The 24,343-nt window shown below is 52.4% G+C and overlaps 1 protein-coding gene across 14 annotated transcripts in view; it reads right to left on the reverse strand.

Moving 5' to 3' along the window:
- JUP (junction plakoglobin) overlaps positions 1 to 20,925 on the reverse strand; it is a 28,382-nt gene extending 7,457 nt beyond the window's left edge. The window contains exons 1-7 of one of the 14 annotated variants that reach the window (XM_053569775.1): positions 20,368 to 20,925; positions 7,453 to 7,665; positions 4,556 to 4,815; positions 4,124 to 4,362; positions 3,134 to 3,335; positions 1,205 to 1,349; positions 996 to 1,099 (exon numbers count right to left, since the gene is read on the reverse strand). In XM_053569775.1, coding sequence (XP_053425750.1) covers positions 996 to 1,099; positions 1,205 to 1,349; positions 3,134 to 3,335; positions 4,124 to 4,362; positions 4,556 to 4,815; positions 7,453 to 7,660 — 1,158 coding nt within the window. In that variant the 5' untranslated portion in view covers positions 7,661 to 7,665; positions 20,368 to 20,925. Of the gene's footprint in view, positions 1 to 995; positions 1,100 to 1,204; positions 1,350 to 3,133; positions 3,336 to 4,123; positions 4,363 to 4,555; positions 4,816 to 7,452; positions 7,669 to 16,816; positions 16,834 to 19,673; positions 19,811 to 20,040; positions 20,061 to 20,277 lie in introns of those variants that run through there. The other 13 variants (XM_053569771.1, XM_053569769.1, XM_053569766.1 and 10 more) reach the window with 13 other exon arrangements.
- Positions 20,926 to 24,343: the final 3,418 nt, after the last annotated feature.

The following is a 24,343-nucleotide window of genomic DNA, read 5'->3' on the forward strand; positions in this document are numbered from 1 at the left end:
CGGGAGGCAATTGTTGTGGGGTCACATGCTGTGGTGGCCCAACCAAGCCACCTTTACACGTTTCTCACCTTCTTGAACCTTCCTTGCTGCCCCAATGGGAGACCTAAGTCAAATCCACTTGGTAGGTGGGAGGGGGGGACACGGACAGTCCTAGGCTCGAATGCAGTTCTGACATTTACTAGCTCTGACCATGGGCCACTGTTTAACTCCCTGAGCCTCAGTTTCTTCATCTAACTAACAGGGTCCCACACTCCACCTGCAGGATACTGAAAGGGTTAAATGAATGTTATCCACACACTGCCCAGCAGAGCCAGAACACTAATGAGGAAGCCTCTGAGGAATGGCAGGCTCCTTGCAGGGAGGGATTAGGGCTGGGTTCCTGGAGATGCCCCTTTTATTTAATTGTCTTTTTAGCCACCCAAGCATCAAAGCTGTCTCTTGGCACTCTATTTTATTCCATCCCAGAGTTCAGGTCAAAATTGTTCCTTTGCTACTACCTGAACCCCAGCTTAAAACATTGGTTCCCGGATGACGCCTGTGGCTCAGTGAGTAGGGCGCCGGCCCCATATGCCGAGGGTGGCGGGTTCAAACCCAGCCCCGGCCAAACTGCAACAACAACAAAAAAAGTAGCCGGGCGTTGTGGCGGGCGCCTGTAGTCCCAGCTACTCGGGAGGCTGAGGCAAGAGAATCGCGTAAGCCCAAGAGTTAGAGGTTGCTGTGAGCCGTGTGACGCCACGGCACTCTACGGAGGGCGGTACAGTGAGACTCTGTCTCTACAAAAAAAAAAAAAAAAACATCGGTTCCCCCCTCCCCACTTGCCTTCCTGAATCCCCAATAGGAATTAGAGCCTTCAGCTAATGGGATGAGAGTCTTCAGCCACAGGGAGGGGGATGTAGAGGCCAAATCCTCCCCTAGCACCTGAGGTCTGAGGCCCAGCCAGGAGGCTGGAGGAGGCAGCTGGAGAGCTCCACCCCAGGCCTGGACCCCTGTCTCACCTGCTTGGTGGCCACATCTGAGAGGTTGCGCAGGGTCCACAGGCAGTTCTGCACGAGGCGGGGGCTGTTGCTTGTCAGGTGCTTGCCCAGGGCCTGCATCCCACCTGGGGTTGGGGATGTGGTTCTCATGAGCCTCAGGGGATCATGGTTAACACAGCCTGGCACTGGGCAGAGCCCCTCCCAGCCACCCTCAAGGGCATGACACTCACCGGCCTCCACAATGGCAGGCTTATTGCTGGGACACACAGATAGCACCTTGAGTACTCGGCTGGTGGTCCAGAGCAGCTTCTCGTAACTGTAGTTACGCATGATCTGCACGAGTGCCTGGGGTCCTCCGTTGGCCAAGATGATCAGCTATGGGGGGGCGAGACAGGGGTGAGCCAGATGGGGAACATGACGAGGAATAAGCAAGGGGTGGGGAAAAGTGACAGAACTGTCATTGCTGAGTTTCAGCTAAAAGTCAAATAGTGTTTGTGGCTGTCATATAAATCAAAAGTCTGAAAAAAGATAACACCCCATGCTGGTAAGGATGTGGTGAAACGAAACTGTACTCATACCCATTACCACCAATGGCACTAGAAACCAGTCCTTTTGGAAAGCAGTCTGTCCATTTGTGTAAAAGGCTAGAAGTGTTGGGTGGTGCCTGTGGCTCAAAGGAGTAGGGCGCCAGCCCCATATACTGGAGGTGGTGGGTTCAAACCCAGCCCCGGCCAAAAAAAAAAAAAGTCTAAAAGCATTAAAAATCTTTAACCTGGTGGCGCCTGTGGCTCAGTGAGTAGGGCACCAGCCCCATATAGTGAGGGTGGTGGGTTCAAACCCGACCCTGGCTAAACTGCAACAACAAAAAAAAAATAGCTGGGCGTTGTGGCGGGCACCTGTAGTCCCAGCTACTTGAAAGGCTGAGGCAAGAGAATCGCCTAAGCCCAAGAGCTGGAGGTTGCTGTGAGCTGTGACGCCGTGATACTCTAACGAGGACGACAAAGTGAGACTCTGTCTCAAAAAAAAAAAAAATCTTTAACCTGGCCAGGTGCAGTGGCTGAAGCTTGTAATCCTAGCATTCTTAGAGGCCAGGGTGGGTGAATTGCTTGAGATCAGGAATTTGAGACAAGCCTGAACAAGAGTGAGACCCGGTTTCTGCTAAAAATAGAAAAACTAGCTGGGCATTGTGGTGGGCACCTGAATTCCCAGCTACTTGGGAGGCTAAGGCAAGAGGATCACTTGAGCCCAGAAGTCTGAGGTTGCTGCAAGCTACCATGCCACAGCACTCTACCCAGGGCAACAGAGTGAGATTCTGTCTCAAAAAAAGAAAAAAAAAATCTTTAATCCCACATATAAAATTTTTTCCCACTATTTGGGAAAAGCTATGTGCCCAAGGATGTTCATTACAGTATTGTTATAAAGGTAGAAAATTGGGAGCGATCTAAATGTCCTCCATCAGAATAAAGTCTGGGCTTTCTACTTAATGAAATGCTATCTGCTGTTATACAGGGTGATTTTGAGGACAATATAAAAAAAAATAAGACTTGAGAAACATCATGTAGAAAACAGATGCAAAGTTGCAGACACGTGTACATATTTCTAAATGTGCCCCCCTCAAGAACAACTCTAAAGGAAGCACATCGAAATGACAACAGTGTCCATGTGAGAATAATGAGTATTCTCTTTTCTTTTCCACATCCTTAAAATAATAAATTTTGAGAAACTCAGGAATGTGATAAAGCATATGTAGCCACACATATACATATATCCCATCTGAAAGGACTAAGGGGGCTGGGCCCAGTGGCTCATATCTGTAATCCTAACACTCTGGGGGGCCGAGGTGGGAGGACTGCTTGAGCCCAGGAGTTTCAGACCACCTGGGCAAGACCCCATCTTTAATATTTTAACAAATATTAAAAAGTTAGCTGGGCATTGTGGTGCACACCTGTAGTCTCAGCTACTTGGGAGGCTAAGGCAGGAGGATCAGGAGTTCAAAGTTGCAGTGAGCTATGATGATACCACTGCTCTCCAGTCTAGGTTACAAAATGAGACCATGTCTCTAAATAAATAAATAAGTAAAAGGAATGAGGGGGCAGAGGCCCAAGGCTGGGCGAGGATGGAAGGATGGGCTTCGGCCTTGGGAGCCAGGAAGGGCACACCTTGCTCTCCTGGTTGCCATAGGCCAGGAGCTGCAAGCAGTCGGTGGTAATGGCCAGGAACTTGGGGTTGTTCTTGTTGAGCAAGGGCACCATCTTCTGCAGCCCATCCGCCAGGCGCACCGCCATCTTGGCACCCTCTTGGTAGAGTAGCAGGTTATGCAATGTGGTGATGGCGTAGAACAGGACAGACTCCACAGGAGAGCTGGTAGGGGTGGGCAGGGGTTAGCACCAGTCAGGTCCAGGGGTCTGGCATGAATGTAGGTGTGGCACGAATATACACCTTCCCCAGAAAGCCTCCCCAACACCAACACTCCATGGAAATCTCCCTTTGCTAAAATCTCACCATCCCTTGAGCCCAACCCGTTCTCTTGGGCACAGAACACACAGCACTCTCCTCTTCCCACTGGGACCGCAACCCCTCCTGCTTCTGGGCCCCCAGCCTGGTACTGAGCACACAGCAGGTTCCCTCAACACCTATCCCAGCTGAGTGATCATGTGGAAGGCCATGTGCTAGACAGACCCTGCCAGGCATTCAGAGGGGAGTGAAATCACTATTTCCACCCTTGCAGAGCACCCAGCCTGGTATGGGTATGAGGAATGAGGCCAAATACCACTGGCCAGGAAAGATACAGTTTGCAAGAGGTTTTGGCACATGGTGTTCCCCCTTCCCTTCTTCTCCATCGGCCAAACCCCACTCAAGTCCATCAAGTCCCTTCCCTCAGCCATTACAGCAATTCTACCTCTGAGCCATTTTGACACTCTTCTACCATAGCCTATATGGTCCCTAATATGTGTAGTGACCCTGCTGCTTACATGCCTATCTCCCCTGCTAGGTTGTGAGCCACTGAGTGCCAGGACAGGGCATGGTTCTGCATCTGGCACTTAGTAGGTACAAAAGATGCTTACAGAAGCCCAGGGGAGGGAAGGAGGAAGCCCAAGAGAGTGGGTATCCTGGGGCCCTGGGCTCCGATGGTGAGCAGGGGCAGGTACCTGAGCATGCGGACCAGAGCAGGGATGCCGCCCGACTTGAAGATGGCGAGCAGTCCCTCACGGTGGTGGGACAGGTTGTGCAGGATGCTGGTGGTGCAGCGGGCCGTGTCCAGGTCACTGGTGTTCTGCATGGTGCGCACGACAGCTGCCACCAGCTGGGGCGAGCCCATCAGTGCCCGCCGAGACGCCTCCTTCTTCGACAACTGGTTCACAATCATGGCCGCCTTGGTCACTACCACCTGGAGGGGGGAGTGAGCAGTCAGGAGGCCCAGGAGACCCTTCCACAAAGCTCAGGTGGACCCAAGTCAGACTCCTCATATGCCTGGGGTGTCTAGGTCATGATCTCTCTCTTTCTACAATGTGTCTCCCCTGCAGACACCTGACCTCTCCTCTCCTTGCCCAGTTCCCACACCAGCCAGCCCTCTCACAAACCGGGTCCTCATCGTTGAGCAGTTTGGTGAGCTCGGGCAGGGCCCGGGTGGCCAGCTCAGCATCATCCTGGTAGTTGATGAGATGTACAATGGCCGACTTCAGCAGCTGGGATGGCTCAGCCAGTCGCTGCAGGTTGGTGGTCTGCCCCTCCACTTGTGTGGCCAGCAGAAGAGAGCTATCCTCGCCCGACACGCCGGGACACATGGCCTCCCGCACCCGCTTGGCTCTGGCCGTTGTAGACATCTGGTACTCCAGGTCACCTGGGAGCCAATAGGGCAGGGACTGAGTGCGGGGGGCAGGCAGTGGGGGAGGCCTAGGGAGGAGGGCAGGACACACGGACAGCCCCACCTGGGCTCTCTGGGATGCTCCCATGCTGATCCAGGCCCCAGTATGCCACTCACAGTTCTGCCTCTAAGCAGGGACTTGGGGGAGGTCACTACTACCTGAGTCACCTCATCTGTAAAATGGCTCTGTCACAGGAAATGTGACAATTAAATGAGATGAAGTCATAAATTGCTCTGAAAACAAAGGATTCATATGCCTGGCAACTATCACCATCAAAATATTATCCATGATTTTTTTTTTACTTTGAACAGAGTCTTACTCTGTCACCCTGGGTAGAATGCTGTGGTGTCATAATCCACAACAACCCCAATCTCCTGGGCTCCGGCAATCCTCATGCCTCAGCTTTCCAAATAGCTGGAATGACAGGCACCCATCACAATGCCTAGTTTTTCCATTTTGAGTACACACAGGGTCTCACTCTAGCTGAGGATGGTCTCGAATTCCTGAGCTCAAGCAATCCACCCACCTCGGCATCCCAGAGTGCTAGGATTACAGGTGTGAGCCACCACCTGTAATCCATGGCTATGTCCAGCCCACCCATGATTATTTTTAGTAAGAATAGTAACATCATTTAAGAACTTATACAATGCCTGGAAATGAATGAAATTCTTTTCTTTTCTTTTTCTTTCTTTCTTTTTTTTTTTTTTGAGGTAGAGTCTCACTATGTCGCCCTCAGTAGAATGCCGTGGCTTCATAGCTCACAGCAACTTCAAACTCTTGAGCTTAAGTGATTTGCCTCAGCCCCCCAAATAGCTGGGACTATGGGCCACAACGCCCAGCTATTTTTTGTTGCAGTTGTCATTGTTGATTTTAGCTGGCCTAGGCTGTGTTCGAACACAGCCAGCCTCGGTGTATGTGACCAGCACCCTACCCACTGTGCTACAGGTGCCGCCCTTTTTTTTGTTTTTTTTTGTAGAGACAGAGTCTCACTTCATGGTCCTCGGTAGAGCCATGGCATCACACAGCTCACAGCAACCTCCAACTCCTGGACTTAAGTGATTCCCTTGTCTCAGCCTCCCGAGTAGCTGGGACTACAGGCGCCTGCCACAACACCCAGCTATTTTTTGGTTGCAGTTCAGCTGGGGCCGGGCTTGAACCTGCCACCCTCGGTATATGGGGCTGGTGCCTTACCAACTGAGCCACAGGCGCCGCCCTTTTTTTTTTTTTTTTTTTTTTTGAGATAGATTCTCATTCTGTTGCCCAAGCTAGAGTACAGTGGTGTCATCATAGCTCCCTCCAACCTCAGATTCCTAGGTTCAGGCAATCCTCCTGCCTCAGCCTCCCCAGTAGCTGGGTCTTCAGGTGACTTCTACCACACCCAGCTAATTTTTCTATTTTTGGTAGACGGAGTCTTCAGGCTGGTCTTGAACTCCTGACTTCACAGGATCCTCCCACCTCAGCCTCCGAGAGTGCTAGGATTACAGGCATGAGCTACTGTGCACAGCCAACTGCTTTTCTTATATTTCCTAATGTAATATGATAACAACACCACAAGGTAAATACAATTATTACCTCCACTTTACAGATGGGAGAACTGGGCATAGTGAGGTTCTAAAGCAGCCTGAATTAGGGGCCCACACCCCTACTCTGTTCTCCTCCCTCAACCATCAGATAGGGGATGGATTACAACAATCTAGCCCTCTTTTCAACCTAAAATGTCAGATTTCTACCTATGTTCCTGTCATCCCAAAGGTAGCACTCTTCCCTCTATACAGGCAGGCCAATAAAGGCCCCAGAGCCACCTGGTATCATACAGCAGACGAGAGGCAGTCGGGACTGAGTTTCAGAGACCAGGCACTGAGTCCTCAGCTGAGACTGTAGGTTCCCCTCCACCTTCCAATGCCAGTGGGGGGTGCACCTGGGAGTCCCACAAATAGGTGCCCAGGTAACCCCATTCTGGCAACCATTCAAATGGGTTGCACCAGGGAGAGGGAAGGGACCTAACAGAGGTCCTACCTGCTAATTAGTTGGGAAGGAGAAGACATCTACGTGGCTTTCCTACCTGGGTGCTGTACTTTTAGCTACCTTGCCCTGCCTAGCTGAGAGGCCTCTGCTTCCTGCCAGCCACAGTTCACCTGCACCTCATCCCAGCGGCCACAGCTCACCCTGCTGGAACTGAACAGGCCCTGGAGGCACCCGTGGACAATGGTCCTAGCACCCATGCAGTCCTCAGAGGAGCTGGCTGGGAACCCCTGACTAAGCCCCAGAGCTGCCAGCCACTCAACCCCCTGGTCCCAGCCGCTCTGCATGTCAGCACAACATGGGCCCCTCTCTTCCATCCCCCACAAGGAGCCCTCCAGCTTGAGAACTGCATCTCGTCTACAGGGGCCACCTGGGGCTACCTGAGGGCAAGTACACCTCCTCTTCATACTATGAGCTCATGGAAGAGAAGTCTGATCCCTCCATGTGGGGTTCCCTGAACCTGCTGTGCCTCCTCCCTCAGGCCAGGAGGGCCCCTGCCAGCACAGCTGTACCCTCCCCCTTAGACACTGCTCCCTAAGAATGAGAACTGGGCCTCTCAGAACAGGCGTTCTGCCTCCTTCTCCTCTGACCTTGGCTCGGGGGCACCGCCTGCGTGTAGGTGGTGGTCTTCTTGATCGTGTACTGGCGCCCGCCACTCTCTTCCTCCTCCATGACGCCCTTGCTGCAGACTGAGGGCACGCAGGTGTTGGCGCCCGAGTGGATGCCTGAGTCGTAGGTGTATGTCTGCTGCCACTCAGTCACCTTGATGGGCTGCTCGATCAGGTTCATCACCTCCATCGTGGCTGCTGGGAGAATAAGGAAGGAAGTCAGGAAAGGAAGTCCCCTAGCTCCAACCCTTCCCCAGGCCCTGCTGGTGGTCTCCATTCACCCCACCATGGCCCCAGGGGTCCCAGTGGGCTGCAGGAGGGGCTGCCCACAATGTGATGAGATGCTCTGGGAGCAGGGCAGCCCCAGGGGTACCAGCTGTGTGAGACCTTAGGGTTGCAACTCTGGCTTGGGGAGAGACAGGAAAAATCCCTTGGGGCTGGGGCAGTAAAGGGCCAGACACCCCAGCAGCTCTAGGTTCACATGCTGTCCCATCTCAACATTCCCAGGGACAGAAGAAAACAGCCTCTGGAGCCTGCGGACCTACCCTCGCCCCCCTGGGGCTCCCTGGGAAAGGCTGCAGGGGTGAGGCAGCACCCAGCCATTGGACAAGACCGGGTGGGGCAGGGAAGCAGTCAGACAGGTTTCTCTGGAGCGCCCTGGGCTCTCTCAGAGACTCCAGGTCTGCCTTTCCTGTAGGCTGGACAGGATCACAAGTGGTCCCAGAGGCCCAGGTGCTAAGGCCTCTTCTCTCCAAAGGCTCCAGAACCCTTTCCCAGCATTTCGAGTCCCACAGACCAGTTCAAATCTCAGCTACTTACTACACAGCTGGTCCCCTCTCTGATAAGCCTCTGATAAGGCTCTGATAAGCCTCAGTGTCCACATCTGTCAAATGGGTGCTAGTGAGAACCACATTCCAAAGGGCCCAGCACAAAGCCTGGCACTTGGTAGGTGCTCAGTATTAGGGGCCATGGTCGTTTCTATCAGTACTGCCTCTCCTCAGAAGCATGCTCTCAACTCAACTCCTGGCCTGCCCGAACCCAGGCTAGGGTCACTGCCTCTCAGGGCCCCTCTCTTTCTCTCCGCAGACTTAAGGGCACTTTAAGGTTAAAGAATGGCTGGGCTCTACTTTGTACCATGGAGGTGACCTTCCCACTTGGTCTGCATGTGGCTCCATTGTCTTGGGAACTGACTTCCTGAGTTCAGCAGCTGGTGGAAGAGGTGAGAGGCACTGAGATTTCACTAGGGGCCAGAGCCCTGCACAAATGCCATCATGTTCACAGGCCAGTTCCAAAGCACAAGTTCTGGTCCACCGTTTACAGATGAGAAAACTGAGGCTAGAAATTGTAGAGCCAGGCCAGGCGCAGTGGCTCACACCTGTAATCCTAGCATTCTGGGAGGGCGAGGAGGGTGGATTGCTTGAGCTCCCAGGTTCAAGACCAGCCTGAGCCAGAGCAAGGCCCTGCCTCTACAAAAATAGCCAGGCATTGTGATGGGCACCTGTAGCTACTTGGGAGGCTCAGTCAAGAGAATTGCTTGAGCCCAAGAGTTTGAGGTTGCTCTGAGCTATGATGCCACGGCACTTTACCAAGGGTGACAAAGTGAGACTCTGTCTCAAAAAAAGAAAAGAAAAAGAAAGAAAGAAAATGAAAGAAAGAAAGAAATTGTAGAGCCAGGACCAGACACAAGAATGAGTGACACTGAAGAACGTGGCCACCACAGCCAGTTTGGCCTTGGAGAGCAAACAGACCCCAGTCTGGTCTACTCATGAAGCTGGGCAACACTCAGCACCTCAAACTGGTTGTCCTGCTGTGATAAGGAGCTAGGTAAGAGCAAGGGTGGGGTGGCTGGTGCAACTTGGCCCCACCCCAGGAACAGAGAGCACCAGGGATGTGCCTTCCCTGTGACAGCCCCAGTGCTGCCCTCAAGGAGGATGACGAATGACCCTTTAAGTCTTGCTGCCTTTTATGGAGACTCAGGGTATACCATGAGCACACCTGGAACAGGCAGAGGCAGGGGCCAGACCTGCTCCCAGCTGCCTCCTTCTCCTCCTGCCATCCTAAGTGACTCAGAGTTTCGGGCTGATAAACAGGAGCAGGCCCTGAGTACCAGGCAGCAGGTTCTGTGCCGCCAGATGCACGCAGCTGTTTCCCAGGCGTTGGCTAGTGTGGCTATTTCAAGAGGGCCCCCCCCCCCACAGCAGAGGGAGATGGCCACAGGCAGGAAATGGGGACTTGGGGAAGGCAGATTCAGGAAAATCCTGCCTGGCTTCCTCATCCGTCCTCTATCCCCAAGGGCAGGTCCCCAGAGAGAATGGAGGAGACACAGAAGCCACCCCCAGGGGGAAGGATGGTGCCATCTCACATCAGTAAACACAGTGGCATTAACCCTCTGAAGGTGGCTCAGTGCCCATAGCACAGTGGTTATGGTACCAGCCACATACACCCAGGCTGGTGAGTTTGAACCCAGCCCGGATCAGCTAAACAGCAATGCAACAAAAAATAGCTAGGCGTTTGGTAGGTGCCTGTAGTCTCAGCTACTTGGGAGTCTGAAGCAAGAGAATCGCTTAAGCCCAGGAGTTGGAGGTTGCTGTGACTCCATAGCACTCTACCAGGGCGACATAGTGAAACTCTATCTCAAAAAAAAAAAAAAAAAAAACCCTCTGAAGGTAGACAGAAGGCCGAATGAACACCTGGATGCCAGGCCTCAGACAGCTCTGCTCAGGACTAACTGGACCTGTCCAGCCCAGGTCGATAACACACCCATCCTAACAGGAAAAGAGAGAGGCAGTACCTAACCCCCGGGCTTCTCAGCCAGGTCAGAGAGAAGTGGGCCTAACCCCAAACTACAGGGACCATGTCCTTGCCAGTCCCACGTCAAAAGGAACCATCAAGTCAAGGCTGGCCCCAGGCAAGGAGATTCCTCAGCAGGCCCCTCACCAGCCCAGCCAGCCCAGGCCTACAGACCAGAGACACCAAGGAGGGCTGGACAGTTGCCCAGAGAGAGGCCATGCAGAGGTCAAAGGATAGCATTGGGGGCAGGGGGTGGGAGGCCATCCCGAGGGCTTTATTATCAAATCCCAAACTTTCCTCAAAGCAACACTCGCAGGCATTTTACTATTCCCCATTTCTAGGTAAAGAAGCTGTGATCCATACTTGCTCAAATCCAGGTCAGCACACAGTCCACCAAACAAGATAGGGTGGAGCTGAGCCCTCTTGTCAAGGGAAGGAGGCAACTGTCTCAGCCAAGGGTACTTGCAGACAGGGGAAGAGTACCCAGTTGCAGATTAAGAGTCCCAGGCTCTGGCTTGGCACCTGTAGCTCAAGCAGCTAGGCGCCAGCCACATACACCAGAGCTGGCAGGTTCGAATCCAGCCCAGGCCTATCAAACAACAATGACAACTATAACAAAAAATAGCCAGGCGTTGTGGCAGGTGCCTGTAGTCCCAGCTACTTGGGAGGCTGAGGCAAAAGAATCGCTTAAGCCCAGGAGTTGGAGGTTGCAGTGAGCTGTGATGCCCCGGCACTCTACCCAGGGCAACAGCTTGAGGCTCTGTTTCAAAAAAAAAAAAAAAAAGTCCCAGGTTCTGACCCAGCATGGCGGCTCACACCTATAATTCTAGCACTCTGAGAGGCTGAGGCAGGTGAATTTCTTGAGCTCAAGAGTTTAAGACCAGACTGAGCAAGAGTTAAGACCCTGTCTCTACTAAAAGTAAAAAAAAATTAGCCAGGCATTGTGGTGGGCACCTGTAGTCCCAACTACTTGAGAGGCTAAGATAAGAGGATCACTTGAACCCAGGAGTCTGAGGTTGCTGTGAACTAGGCTGACACCAAGGCACTCTAACCTGGGCAACCGAGTGAGACTCTGTCTCCAAAAAAAAGAAAGAAACCCTCCATTCCTGAATGATGAATGATCAGAGGGTCAATGAAGAAATAAAGATGGAAATTAAAAAAAAAAAAAAATAGGAGTCCCAGGTTCTACTCCCAGCTCAGCTCTGTCATAAACTTGCTGGGTGTCCTTGGGCAATTACTTTCCCTCTTCATCTATAGAAAGAGTGCCCCAGGCAATTTCAAAAGAATGTTGAAGTCTAAGACTCTAGGAATAAGGGACCAGGATTCCCATGACAGACAGGAGAAGGCTGAGGGTGGGCAAGGTCAGAGCTGGAAAGTAACACAGAGAAAGCACACACAAAAGAGCTCTTCTTGGGGAAAGGATCACGGGGACAGCTATTCCTTCATCAGGACGGCAGGAAGTGAGACCTCAGGCAGGACTATCAACCAGCCCCACCTTTCTCCTTACCTGCTCTCCGGGAGAACCTGGGAAATTCTCCCACAAGAAGCAAAAGTGCTGGTTTTACAATTCCCAGGGTGGAGGGGGCCGCACCCAGTTTGGTCTCATCCCTCTCCACCCTTGACCTAAAGTCAGACCTTCTGCGATGCCCCTGGACAGAGTCAGGGTGGAAGCAGAAGAGGCAGACACAGGCCCTGCCCAAAGCATCCCAGACAGGGACAGACAGGGACAGAGACAGGGTGGGTTTCTGAGTTGAATGGGGGGCCTTTGTTTAGCAGCAGGCTCTATTATTGGCAGCCAGGAGGAAGAAGCCAGCTCTGAGATCACAGGGTGGAGTTGGGGACAGCTCAAGGACAGAAAGACAGACAGAGGCCCTGGAGAGAGGTGCAGATGTGGGCCTTCCACCCCTGACAGGCCACACCAGGTCAGTCTGTAAGCAGGCAATGAGGCTGCTTCGGGTGAACCCTGCCCCTCCTTCTTGCCACCTCCCCAGACTGGGCACCCTAAATCCAATACTGTCCTGGCAGAGTGCAGCCCAGCCCTGACATTAAAAATAACCCCACCAGAGTTACATCTGGCTCCCGCCCCAGCCAGCACCTGCCAGGGACAGTCAGTAACAGGCACAGCTGGGCTGGCTGCAGGGCGCCAAGTGTCAATAAGACACCTGGAGATACAAAGAGGGGCAGGCTGAACTGCCATCAGGCACATCAGGCTCAGAAGCACTGCAGCCTGCCCGCAGGACTGAATAGCAGGGTTGGGGCTGGGCCCCTCAGAGGTTCATAGGGTCAGAGACCAACATCCCGTGCAGACACAGATCCTAGGCTTGCACTGGGACAGGGGACCGGCTCAGTGGGCAGGGCAGAAGAGCATGGGATTCTGAGTGGGGAGAGGGGTTCCATCAATCTCCACCACTCACTAGCTGTGTGCCCTTGAGCAAGTTTATTTTTTATTTTTTGCAGTTTTGGCCAGGGCCGGGCTTGAACCCACCACCTCCAGTATATTGAGCCGATGCCCTACTCCTTGAGCCACAGGCACCACCCTGGAGCAAGTTATTTCACTTCCTTCAGCCTTATTTTCTTTCTTTTGAAACAGAGTCTCACTTTGTCACTCTAGGTAGAGTGCTATGGCATCATAGCTCAGAGCAACCTCAAACTCTTGGGCTCAAGCAATCCTCTTGCCTCAGCCTCCTGAATAGCTGGGACTATAGGCATGAGCCACAACACCAGCTAGTTTTTTCTATTTTCAGTAGAGACAGGGGTCTCGCTTTAGTCAGGCTGTCTCAAACTCCTGAGCTCAGGCGATCCATCCGCCTCAGCCTCCCAAAGTGCCAGGATTACAGGCATGAGCTACTGTGCCTGGCCTACCAGCCTCATTTTCTTTATCAATAAAACAGAGACAATCGGGCGGCGCCTGTGGCTCAGTGAGTAGGGCGCCGGCCTCATATGCCGAGGGTGGTGGGTTCAAACCCAGCCCCAGCCAAACTGCAACAACAAAAAAATAGCCGGGCGTTGTGGCGGGTGCCTGTAGTCCCAGCTGCTCGGGAGGCTGAGGCAAGAGAATCACATAAGCCCAAGAGCTGGAGGTTGCTGTGAGCCGTGTAACGCCACGGCACTCTACCGAGGGCAGTAAAGTGAAACTCTGTCTCTACAAAAAAAAAAAAACCAGAGACAATCAAGCTACTCCCTTCTTCACAGTGACAGTGGAAGTCCTCTGTCCATAGGTAAGGCTCAGGCAAGCATCCTCATATCAGAGAACAAAGAGATGGCAGAGACATGGCTGGCAGCCTGCTTTGGGAGACCCAAGACTCAGGGCAAGACCAGGCTTCTTTCCCTAACCCCAGGGGAGAAGTGAAGTTCAGTTCCTGGGAGGGGGGCAAAGACACTGAGCTGTCCCCCTGGTAGTCAGTGCTGCCTCCTGCAGCCAGGGAGGCAGGGTTTTTTCCCACAGAGCAGCCCCAGGGCAGGCTGAGCTTTGCAGGGTCCCTACGTTCCTTCTGTCTCCCTCTGAGATCTGGTCAGCAGTGCCAAGCACAGACACAAACAGACTCTAGAAAAGTGCAGAGAGACATGACTGATCTTCTGAGAGCCTGTCCACTCCTTAGGCTGGGGCTTCACAGCAGGCCACTCCCCTGTGGCTGGTGGCCCTGGAGGGACCCTCCCACAGACTGGAGGTTCTCTGGCCGACACTGTGTCTCCATGGGCCACTGGCCACTCTAAAAGGTCAGAGATCAAAGCAGGAGACAAGACAGAGAAGCCAGTCTGAAGCTTCCGGAGGAAACCCTCACTTCCAGTCTAGGGCACAGCCCCAGCTCTTGCCTGAGGATGAGCCAGGGCCTGGGGAAGGCTCAGGCCTGTCACCCCAGCGGGCTGTTTGCTTTCCTCCTTCTGGGCTCCTTCCCAAAGCAAACAAACCAGGGTGGGAAAATGAAGGGGAATTGTAAGAGAAAGAAATGCCCTGGACAAGTAGCTCCACCCCTAGAAGCCCTGTGCTCCCTGGAGCGTTCCCTGCTGGTGACCCTCTGCAGGCCAGATCCCAAACTAGCAGATGACCCTCCTGGGAATGGAAAAACACTTTACCCTCAACAGATGGCTGGCTGTGTCAGTCATATAACTTCCAAACTGGGACACAAGGACCCTCCTCTCACCACCCCCAACCACCACCAGAGGAGCCTAGACAGCCTCCTTGGCTGTGGACAGCCCCCTCCTCAGTAACAGCAGCTCCATGTCTGGGGTGTAATTCTGCAGGAATCCTTGCCTGACCCTCTCTTGGAAGAGCAGGAAAACCCGTCTGTTTTTATTTTCATTAGATCCCTGCACAGCACACACTGGGGAATATCAGGATTTAAATAAAGATATGGTTAAAATTTGTTACAGTATACAGAGCATGAGCTCATAGAGACTGAGGCTAGGGTGGTACCTGTGGCTCAAAGGGGTAGGACACCGGCCCCATATGCCTGAGGTGGTGGGTTCAAACCCAGCCCTGGGCCAAAAACTGCAAAAAAAAAAAAAAAAAAAAAGACCGAGGCTAAAGAACAAAAGGACGCTAATAAAAGAGAAGAGATATAAACATGAGTAGAAGTTGTCTTATGGAGGTGGGATCATAAGCAATTTTTTTCTTCTCTCATTCTAAACTTCTCAAATTTTTTTTAAAACAGTCTCACTTTGTTGCCCAGGCTAGAGTGCCATGGCATTAGCCTTGATCACAGCAACCTCAAACTCTCCTGGGCTCAAGCAATCCTCCTGCCTCAGCCTCCCAAGTAGCTGGGACCACAGGCATCCACCATAATGCCTGGCTAATTTTTTTTTTTTTGGCCAGGGCTGGGTCCAAACCTGCCACCTCCAGCAGATCGGGCCGGCGCCCTACTCCTTTGAGCCACAGGCACTGCCCACACCTGGCTAATTTTTCTATTTTCAGTAGACACAGGGTCTCAATCTTGCTCAGACAGGTCTCGAACTCTTAAGCTAAAGCAATCCTGCCTGGGCCTCCTAGAGTGCCAGGATTATAGGCATGAGCCACCTCACCTAGCCTAAACTTCCCAGGTTTTTTTTGTTTGTTTTTTTTGAGACGCAGTCTCACTATGTCGCCCTTGGTAGAGTGCAGTGGCTTCACAGCTCATAGCAACCTCCAACTCTTGTGCTTAAGTGACTATCTTGCCTCAGCCTCACAAGTAGCTGGGACTACAGGCGCCTGCCACAACGCTGGTTATTTTTGTTGTTGTTGCAGTTGTCATTGTTTAGCTGGCCCCGGGCCGGATTCGAAACCGCCAGCCTGGGTGTTTGTGGCCAGTGCCCTATCCACTGAGCTACCGGCACTGCCTTCCCAGTTTTTTTTTGTTTGTTTGCTTTTTACAATGATTGAGTATTAATTGTTCAATCAAGGGAGAAGGAGAAGTCACCCACAGATAAGCAGCCTATTGACGGCCTAGGCACTGACAGAAAGCTGAGCTGCCTGCCCTGAAGGCCTCAAAAGGCCAAGATGCCAGGAGGCTGAGCAAGGCCTCGCCAAGGAATTGGCCAAAAAATGGGGCAGTCCATGTCCCCAGACCTCCATGAGATACAACCATGTCCCAAGAGAGGCCTCAGGATGTCACTTGCAAGAACTCAAGCCCTGGGTGGCACCCGTAGCTCAGTGCCTGCCACATACAACCAAGTTAGCAGGTTCAAACCCAGCCCAGGCCAGCTAAAAAACAATAACAACTGCAACAAAAAAATAGCCAGGCGTTGTGGCAGGCACCTGTAGTCCCAGCTACTTGAGAGGCTGAGGCAAGAAAATCACTTAAGCCCAAGAGTTGGAGGTCGCTGAGAGCTGTGCAAAAAAACAAACAAACAAAAAAAATTCAAGCCCTGATAGCTGCTGAACCACAGCACCTTTCCTCTTCACAGGGGTCACTGGGCCAGCCTGCTCAAGGATGTCTGTCCCTCTCACTACCATGTTACTCTTCTCCCAAAAGACCCAAGATAAGGTCTCCCTAGGGACCCCAGTAAGCCTCAGATTCACCTCAAAAGGTAATGATTCCATCCTGCCCTGCATCCTGGGGACCCCTCTCTCTTATTTTTCTTCATCTCAAGAGCTCATCTCAGACGAGAAGTCCTTCCCCCGTCTAGCCTCTATTCCTTCTACAAGAACTTGGGTCTCAATAGCTCCCATAGGGAGCTCCATAGTCCTCGGGGTTTACAGAAACTGCAAGCCCATGCCCCTCTTTGGAGCACTAAGCTAGAGCTGAGTTCATTCTCTTTCCTACTCTCATCCTCAAGTCCCCTAGGCCTTCTCCAGGATCAATAATTCCCACACCTGGGTCCCCACCTGCCCTCAAGGGATGTGGAAGCCTGTGGTGACAGGCTTAGTGAGCAGGCTACACCATACATATAAAGAAGCCATTCCCCAGACCCCATTTCAATGCCCTTTCTGGTGTCAGGTGCTCAGAGATGCCAGAGCCAAGCAGGTCTGTGAGGACAATCTGACACTGGCTTTCCCCTAAAGGGCAAAGGATCTGGCTGATAGACAGCACCCATGACCCCCAACCCTGTCACGAGAAAGGCTCTTCCATAAGCAGCCTACCTAGGTCTCCTGGGCTCCAAAGCATGGGACAGCCAGTTCCCCACCAAAAGCAGCCTGGCAGCACTGGCTGGTACAATCCAGCAGGACATTAGCAAGGCCTAAATCTGACTCTCATTTCTCTCCATTCATGGCCCCAGCCCCCAGCAAAGCAGGCAACTCCCACTTCCTATTTAAGGACAAGCCCAGAACAGCCACAGTTCTACCCACATCAAGCCAAGAGGCAGCACAGCTTTGACTCCTGTCTTCTTTCCCTCCCAAACACCTGCCACAGCCCCCTGCCTTGGGGAGATATCCCACTCCACTAGGAGGTTTCAGAGTTTGATCAGCTAGGACATGAGAGTCACCCCCATCTAACACACTTGCCCCCACCTTCGCCAGGCCCTTGTAATTTCTGCTCTCCTCAATCAAGCAGAGGCTCTCAAAAAACGGGTGGCAGAAAAATCCTTTCCAGAACTTCAGGGGGGAAATGCAGCAGGATGGGCTCTGGGCTTGGAGCCAGAGGATCCAACTGCCAGTCCTGGCTCTGCTCCAGTCTGGCTGTGTAACTCTGGGCAAATTACTTAACTTCTCTGGGTTTCAATTTCCTCTTCTGTAGACAGAGATAATGATACCTGCATCTGCAGACAACCATAAGGAATAAGTGAGAAAAGTTCATGAAAGTGCTTGGTGGCTAAAGTCTTTTCTTGATGTTAAGTTGCCGATTATCATAAACTTACTGGATAAATATTATTATTATTCCCATTTTGACAAAGAAGTCACTGAGGCTCAAAGAGGTGAAGTGCCTTGACCAAGGCTACATGGGCAAAGAGAGGCAGAAAGAGCTGGGACTCAAACCCAGCTCAGCCAAATCCCTGTGCTTAGAACCTCGCCCTGTGCAATCTCAGCAGTTAAATAGCCCTCTGTAGACTAGTCAATTGCTCCATCTTACTAGAGGGCTCCTAGTAGGGAGAGCCCTTCCTCAAATTGGTACCCACTCCATGGGCCTCCAGGAAAGGAAAATGCTGCCAGCCTTGGCCGGACCATTTTGATTCCTACACACTGCATTTTCAGAGCCAGACCCTCAACCCCAGCAGCCCAAATGCAGGATCCAGAGGGAATGGGGTGGAGCCACGGTGCAGGGGAGATTGGTGGGGGACTCAAGTCATCCAAGCCGGGGCTTGATCTAGCAAGAAATGACTAATTAGATCCTAGCTTCTTCCCCCCACTCCTCCTGTCCAGCCAGTGGCCAGTTTCACCAGGCACCTCCTGGCAATACTTCCTCAGTATTATCTTTTCATCACAGCCACAAACCAGATTAGCTAAACTAATCATTTAGCCAGTGTAATTACAGTGCCTTCCCCTCCTCCACATGGGCTCAAAGAGGAGGGGAAACAGGTTATTTTTGCCCAACTCCATGCCCCTGTAGCTTCCCAGAGGTGCAGCCCTCCCCACCAAACCAAAGGCCTGGGTTCCTGCCTCAGCCAACCACTAGCCCTGGGCTGAACCTGACCCCTACTAAGGACACTCCAAAGGGGTGGGTCTGACCCCTGCCCCACCACTCTCCCATCTACAACCAAGAAAGAGGTGGTGAACTCTTCCCCACCAAGCAGCCCTGGTCTCCATCCTATCTTCCTTCCTCACCCAGGACAGATAGAGAACTCAGCTCTCAGTCCTCCAAGGAGGCCGGGATCCTGTTCCTGCAAAAAGACCACACTTCGGCGGCGCCTGTGGCTCAGTGAGCAGTGCGCCGGCCCCATATGCCGAGGGTGGTGGGTTCAAACCCAGCCCCGGCCAAACTGCAATAAAAAAATAGCCGGGCGTTGTGGCGGGCGCCTGTAGTCCCAGCTACTAGGGAGGCTGAGGCAGGAGAATCGCCTAAGCCCAGGAGTTGGAGGTTGCTGTGAGCTGTGTGACGCCATGGCACTCTACCGAGGGCCATAAAGTGAAACTGTCTCTACAAAAAAAAAAAAAACATACACACACTTCAGTTTGTAAAAGGTGGTGTAGATAGCCTGGGGCGTAGGGGGGGATAGGGCTCCTAGGGTATTGGGGGCAAAGGAGGTGGGGATCCTAATGTAGCTCTGGCTGAGGGAATCTATCCTTAAAGAAATCTTTCACCAAAAACCCTTCCTCCGGTCTCACTTTCCCCGTCAAATTCTCTCAGGAAAAGGAGTAGCAAAAGGCTCCAGAAAGCCTGCACCTTCATAATTCAGAAATCAGATGGCCCCACAGCCTCAAGTACCAGCCGGCTAAGTAAAGTGGGGGTTGGGGTAGAGGGAAAAAAAGACTGGAACAGTCACTCCCTCCACCTTTCACAGTTTGGCCCAGCCCTGCCCCACCCCCATTCCTGGGGAGGGGGCAGAGCTTGGGAGAGAACCACTAACGCGCAGGCCTCCACCGAGGGGGCTGTGGTGGTCCCCGGAGGCAGGAAGAGACGGAAGAAGCTGCTTCCCCTCTTGTCCCCACCTCAGGCCCCAGGGACTCAGCCAACGGGATGCAGGTGGGGGCAGGGAGAACAGGGTCAGTACGCAGGCACAGGCCCAGGTTCAGCCTGGGGCCGGCTGGGGGAGGGGGTTTTGCACGAAGAAAGACCCCCTAAGCCTAGAGGAAGTTTGGATAAGGAGACAGGAAAACCCCAAGAGAAAACTGGCCTGAGTACTTCCTCCTGCAAAGTTTGTTTTGGGTGCTTTTTTTCAACAATAACAGGTTAGGGAAGAAGGATAGTCCGGTTCCTACACCAACACTCTGCAAGCCACAGCTACTGGAAACTGGGCCGGGTGACCCTGAATTCTCTACCCGCGCACAGACCCCAGTCCGAGCCAGGAATGCCAGACACTAGCTTGGCACTGAGCTGGGCCCTCCACAACCCCACTGTCACCTCATTCCACATCCACTGGAAGAGCCATAGCCCGGCACCCAAGGGAGGCAAGGGTGGTGCCGCAGGTAGTACCAACTGGCCTCCGGCAGCCGACGTCTGGACTCCCTGCGCTCACCTGCTTAGCAGGTGAGGCCAGAGTCGCTGGGAAAATGTGAGCTCTGCCCCCACAGTTGGGCAAGCTGGGCGCAGACAATAGGGCCCCACCCAGGCCTGGGGGAGAAGGGAGGGAGGGAAAGCGTGAATGACGCGTAGGGTGGGGTGAGGGTGGCCCGAAAGAGACCAGCGGCAGCAAGTTTCCCAGACGGTAAATCCCTCACTGCAGAGTGAGCCCTGGGACGCAGGCAGAGCAGGTCAAAGTCTACCCCACCAGCTCAGGGCGAGAATCAGGATCGCGGCGTCTGGCAAGCTCCGCGGATCCCCGGAGAGGCGCGATCTCGGAGGCACCTGCCCTGACTGCTCCCTGCCCTTCTCAGTTCTCCCGCTCCTGGAGCCCCGAGGCGCGCTCTCAGGAACCACACAACCTCTTCCTTAGTCGCCGCGCCCAGGACCCGAGCGCGCCCCCTGCCGCCAGTGCAGGGTGGCGCTCCCTGACATCCGCCCTCACCTGCCCGGAGACGGCTAGCACACGCCTCACGGCCGCTCGCCACCCGGTCTCTCTCCCCTGCGATACCTGTCCCTGTTCGTCCGCACCTACGTGTGGAGCCTGGCCGGGCCGGGTAGGGATCGGGCCGGGGTGGGAACCGGCACGGGCAGCGAATTGAGTTAGGCGCTCTCGGGCGGCGGCTGCTCAGGACTCTGGCCAAGGCAGCAACTCAGTAACCGAACAAAAGGCGAAGGGACCTGACAGCCAAGCCACGCCCCTCGCCCCTTCGAAGCTCCGCCCATGAGGGAGACGCCCACCCACTGCTGCGAGTTCACAGGCTGCCTAGCCTGACTGTCCCATTGAAGGGCGGAGCCTCGCGCCCAGTCCCTTTCCACCGCTGCTTCTGTTTATCCGCTCGCCATTGGCCCCAGGGACTGCCAGTCGGCTCTGGGGATGGACTCCAACTTGAGGTCCCTTCCTAAGGCTGCACCTATTGGCAAGTAGAAAGTTACTTCCTCTTGATTAGACCAGGGGCTATTAGTAAGACTAAGGAAAGAACCAATGGAAGGGATGAGGTGTGTCTTGCCCCACCCTACCTCTGAGCAGGTAAGATTCATTACTCTCCCTTCCCCCTACCTGTCCAACAGGTGAGTCAGGGTCCACCATGGGAAAGGACAGACGCCTTTGCCGGCCAGCAGACTCAGCGTCAGGCATGATGCTTCTTCGGGTTTATTCAGCCTTGCCCCAAAGTAGTAATAACATATTTGTATAGCAATTCACAGGCTTTGTGCTGTGTTGGGATCCCCCCACCCCCAAATATACTCCTGGAATTTAGAATTAAAAGGCTTGGGTTTGGATTCTACTACTTAGTAGCTTTATGATCTTAGATAAGTCACTTCACCCTTCACCCTGTTTCTCTTCATCTGCAAATTGGATAAATTAGCCACATTATCTCACTGGAATGTGTCAAGATTATATGAAATAAGGTTTCTGAAACCACCTGGACGATTGCAAGGTTAGAAATCAAATTAATGATATGGGTTTTTTTTAATTCTCATGACAGTTTTGAAAAATCATTAGGACAAGAAAACTCCCAATTTTAAAGATGAGGAAACTGAAATTTGGAGAAGTCACAAAATTAGAAAGTGGCACATCCCAAAATAGAACCTCTTTCTTTTTCTTCTTCTTCTCCTTCTTCTTTTTTTTTTTAATTTGAGACAGAATCTCATTTTGTCACCCTCGGTAGAGTGCTGTGGCGTCACAGCTCACAGCAACCTCCAATTCCTGGGCTTAATGATTCTGTTGCCTCAGCCTCCAGAGTAGCTGGGACTACAGGCACCCGCCACAACACCCAGCTATTTTTTGTTGCCAGCTGGGGTCAGGTTTGTGGCTTTTTTTTTTGGCCGGGGCTGGGTTTGAACCCACCACCTCTGGCATATGGGACCAGCGCCCTACCCACTGAGCCACAGGCACTGCCCTGGGGTCAGGTTTGAACCCACCACCCTTGGTATATGGGGCCACAGGCACCACCCAGAACCCCTTTCTTCTAATTTCAAGGTCCACCCAGCCGTATGTTCTCTTGTAGAAATAAAATGTCAAAGCAGTGGAGAAGGGGCAGGGAAAAGGCACAAATAAATACTCCAGGACTCTTCTGGAGAAGAGAAATTATAGCCCAGAAGAGCAATTGTTTGATATAAAGATGAAGTATTGGTGTAAAGAGGCTTTGGTGGATTTTTTTTTGTTTTTTTGTTTTGTTTTGTTTTTTTGACAGAATTTTACTTGTCGACATTGGTAGAGTGCCCTGGTGTCAACAGCTCACAGCAACCTCAAACTCTTGGGCTCAAGTGATTCTCTCATCTCAGCCTCCGGAATAGCTGAAACTACAGGTGCCCACCACAACACCCAGCTATTTTTTTTAGAGACAGGGTCTTGCTCTTGCTCAGTCTGGTATTGAACTCATGAACTCTGGCAATCCACCCACCTCAACCTCCCAAAGTGCTAGGATTATAGGTGTGAGCCACCTCACCCGGCCACTTTGGTAGGTTTTGAAAACATCAGGCAGCAGATTTGTAGGAAATCAAGCATTGGCAGAAAAGAAATGGGACAGCATGCCCCTCCCCTCTTCAGGGGAAAACCATGGATTAGAGACCAAAGAGAAAGTCCTAATATCGGGGTGTGGTGGCTCACTCCTGTAATCATAGCTCTCTGGGAGGCAGAGGTGAGTGGATTGATTGAGCTCAGAAGTTCAAGACCAGAGTGAACAAGAGTGAGACCCAGTCTCTACTCAAAACAGAAAATCTAGCCAGGCATTATGGCAGTCACCTGTAGCCACAGCTACTTCCAAGCCTGAGGCAGGAGGATAGCTTCAGCCCAAGATTTTGTGGTTGCTGTAAGCTTTGTATGATGCCACAGCACTCTACCCAGGGTGACAGAGTGAGACTGTCTCAAAAAAAAAAAAAATGGCAGGGTATTTCCTTTCTGTAGTTGATGACATAAATGCTGCCGAGTGCTGTACAGCATGCCAAGGGCCCTACAGAAATTCATTCATTCAACACAAGCATTTAGCACCAACTGTATGCTAGGCACTGGGTTAGAACCTGGTGACACAGAAAATAATAATGATCCCAACCCTGAGAGAGCTCATAGAGGAAAAACCATAAGCAGCCTGTGTGAGTGGTAGTTTAGAAAAGGGTCCCCTTTGGCTCGGCGCCCATAGCACAGTGGTTACAGTGCCAGCCACATACACCAAAATTGGCAGGTTTGAACCCAGCCCATGCCAGCTAACTAACAATGACAACTGTAACAAAAAATACCTGGGCATTGTGGCGGGCACCTGTAGTCCCAGCTTCTTGGGAGGCTGAGGCAAGAGAATCACTTGAGCCCAAGAGTTTGAAGTTGCTGTGAGCTATGACGCATGGCACTCTACCGAGGGCAACATAGTGAGACTCCGTCTAAAAAAACAAAAAAAGGGTCCCCCCTCAGTTGGGCATGGTCACATGCACCTATAGGGACAGGTATTTGGGAGGCTAAGGTGGAAGGATTGCTTGAGCCCAGGAGGCTGCAGTGATCTATAATTGCACCACTGCACTCCAGCCTGGGTGACAGAGCAAGACGCTAGTCTCTGAAAAAAAGAAAGAGAAAGAAAAGGGTTCTCCCTCAAAAAAGTTGTGCAGCCCAAAGCTGGCACACAGGGTGGGCTGGGTGAAGGTACTCCCACAATGTCCTTAAACACTTTTCCCAACAGAGAAAGGAATGATGGCTGAACATTCTCCATTCTGAAATTGTACCATCCAAGAAAGCTTCCGGAAGGGGACTGGGAGGTAATTGACATTTCTGAGCCAGTTACCATCCTGCATGCCAAGGCCATGGCTTTTCACTTTCTTCCTTGACTATGTTCCCCAGCTTACTTCAGTACCTTTACTGCTACCTACCCCTCCCTCCCACTAGCTTGACAACTTCCCAAAGTGCTAGGATTACAGGTGTGAGCCACTTGTACTCCATAGAGCCATAGAGCAGTGACCAGTCCACAGCTTGGGAGTGAAAGAGTTCAGAATCCTAGGCCTACAGCTACCCTGCCAGTTGCCGTCCTGCTCCCACCCACCTCCACATGTACATACTTCCCAGCCCCAAGCCTGGCTTCTCTCCCTCTCCTTTCTCCTGACTTCAGCAAATAGGCAGGGTAGAGCTAATGGACTGCAAAGAGGGGTGGAGGAGCCAGAGTGGGTGGAGGGGCAGAAGTAAGGCTTTGGAATAAAGCCTCTGTGTGTGTTTGCGTGTGTGTGTGTGTGTGTGTGTGTGTGTGTGTATCCTAGAATGCCTCCTGCGTGTCTTGGAGTGGAACTTGTTGCAACAAGCCAGCCCCAAAGCTAAACACATAGGCTGGGAACACAGCAGCATCTTTCCTTCCAGATCAAGGGATGGTCTGTACATTTATTAAGCAACTACTATGTGCTGCTATGCCTTGAGTATCTACCTGTATCTGAGCATAGAGAAAAGAATCAGAAAATGAGTGATTACAGTGGCTCACGCCTGTAATCCCAGCACTGTAGCAGGCCGGGGTAGGTGGACTACCTGAGCTCATGAGTTC

The sequence above is a fragment of the Nycticebus coucang genome, chromosome 18 (genome assembly GCF_027406575.1).
Source record: "Nycticebus coucang isolate mNycCou1 chromosome 18, mNycCou1.pri, whole genome shotgun sequence".
NCBI lineage: Eukaryota > Metazoa > Chordata > Mammalia > Primates > Lorisidae > Nycticebus > Nycticebus coucang.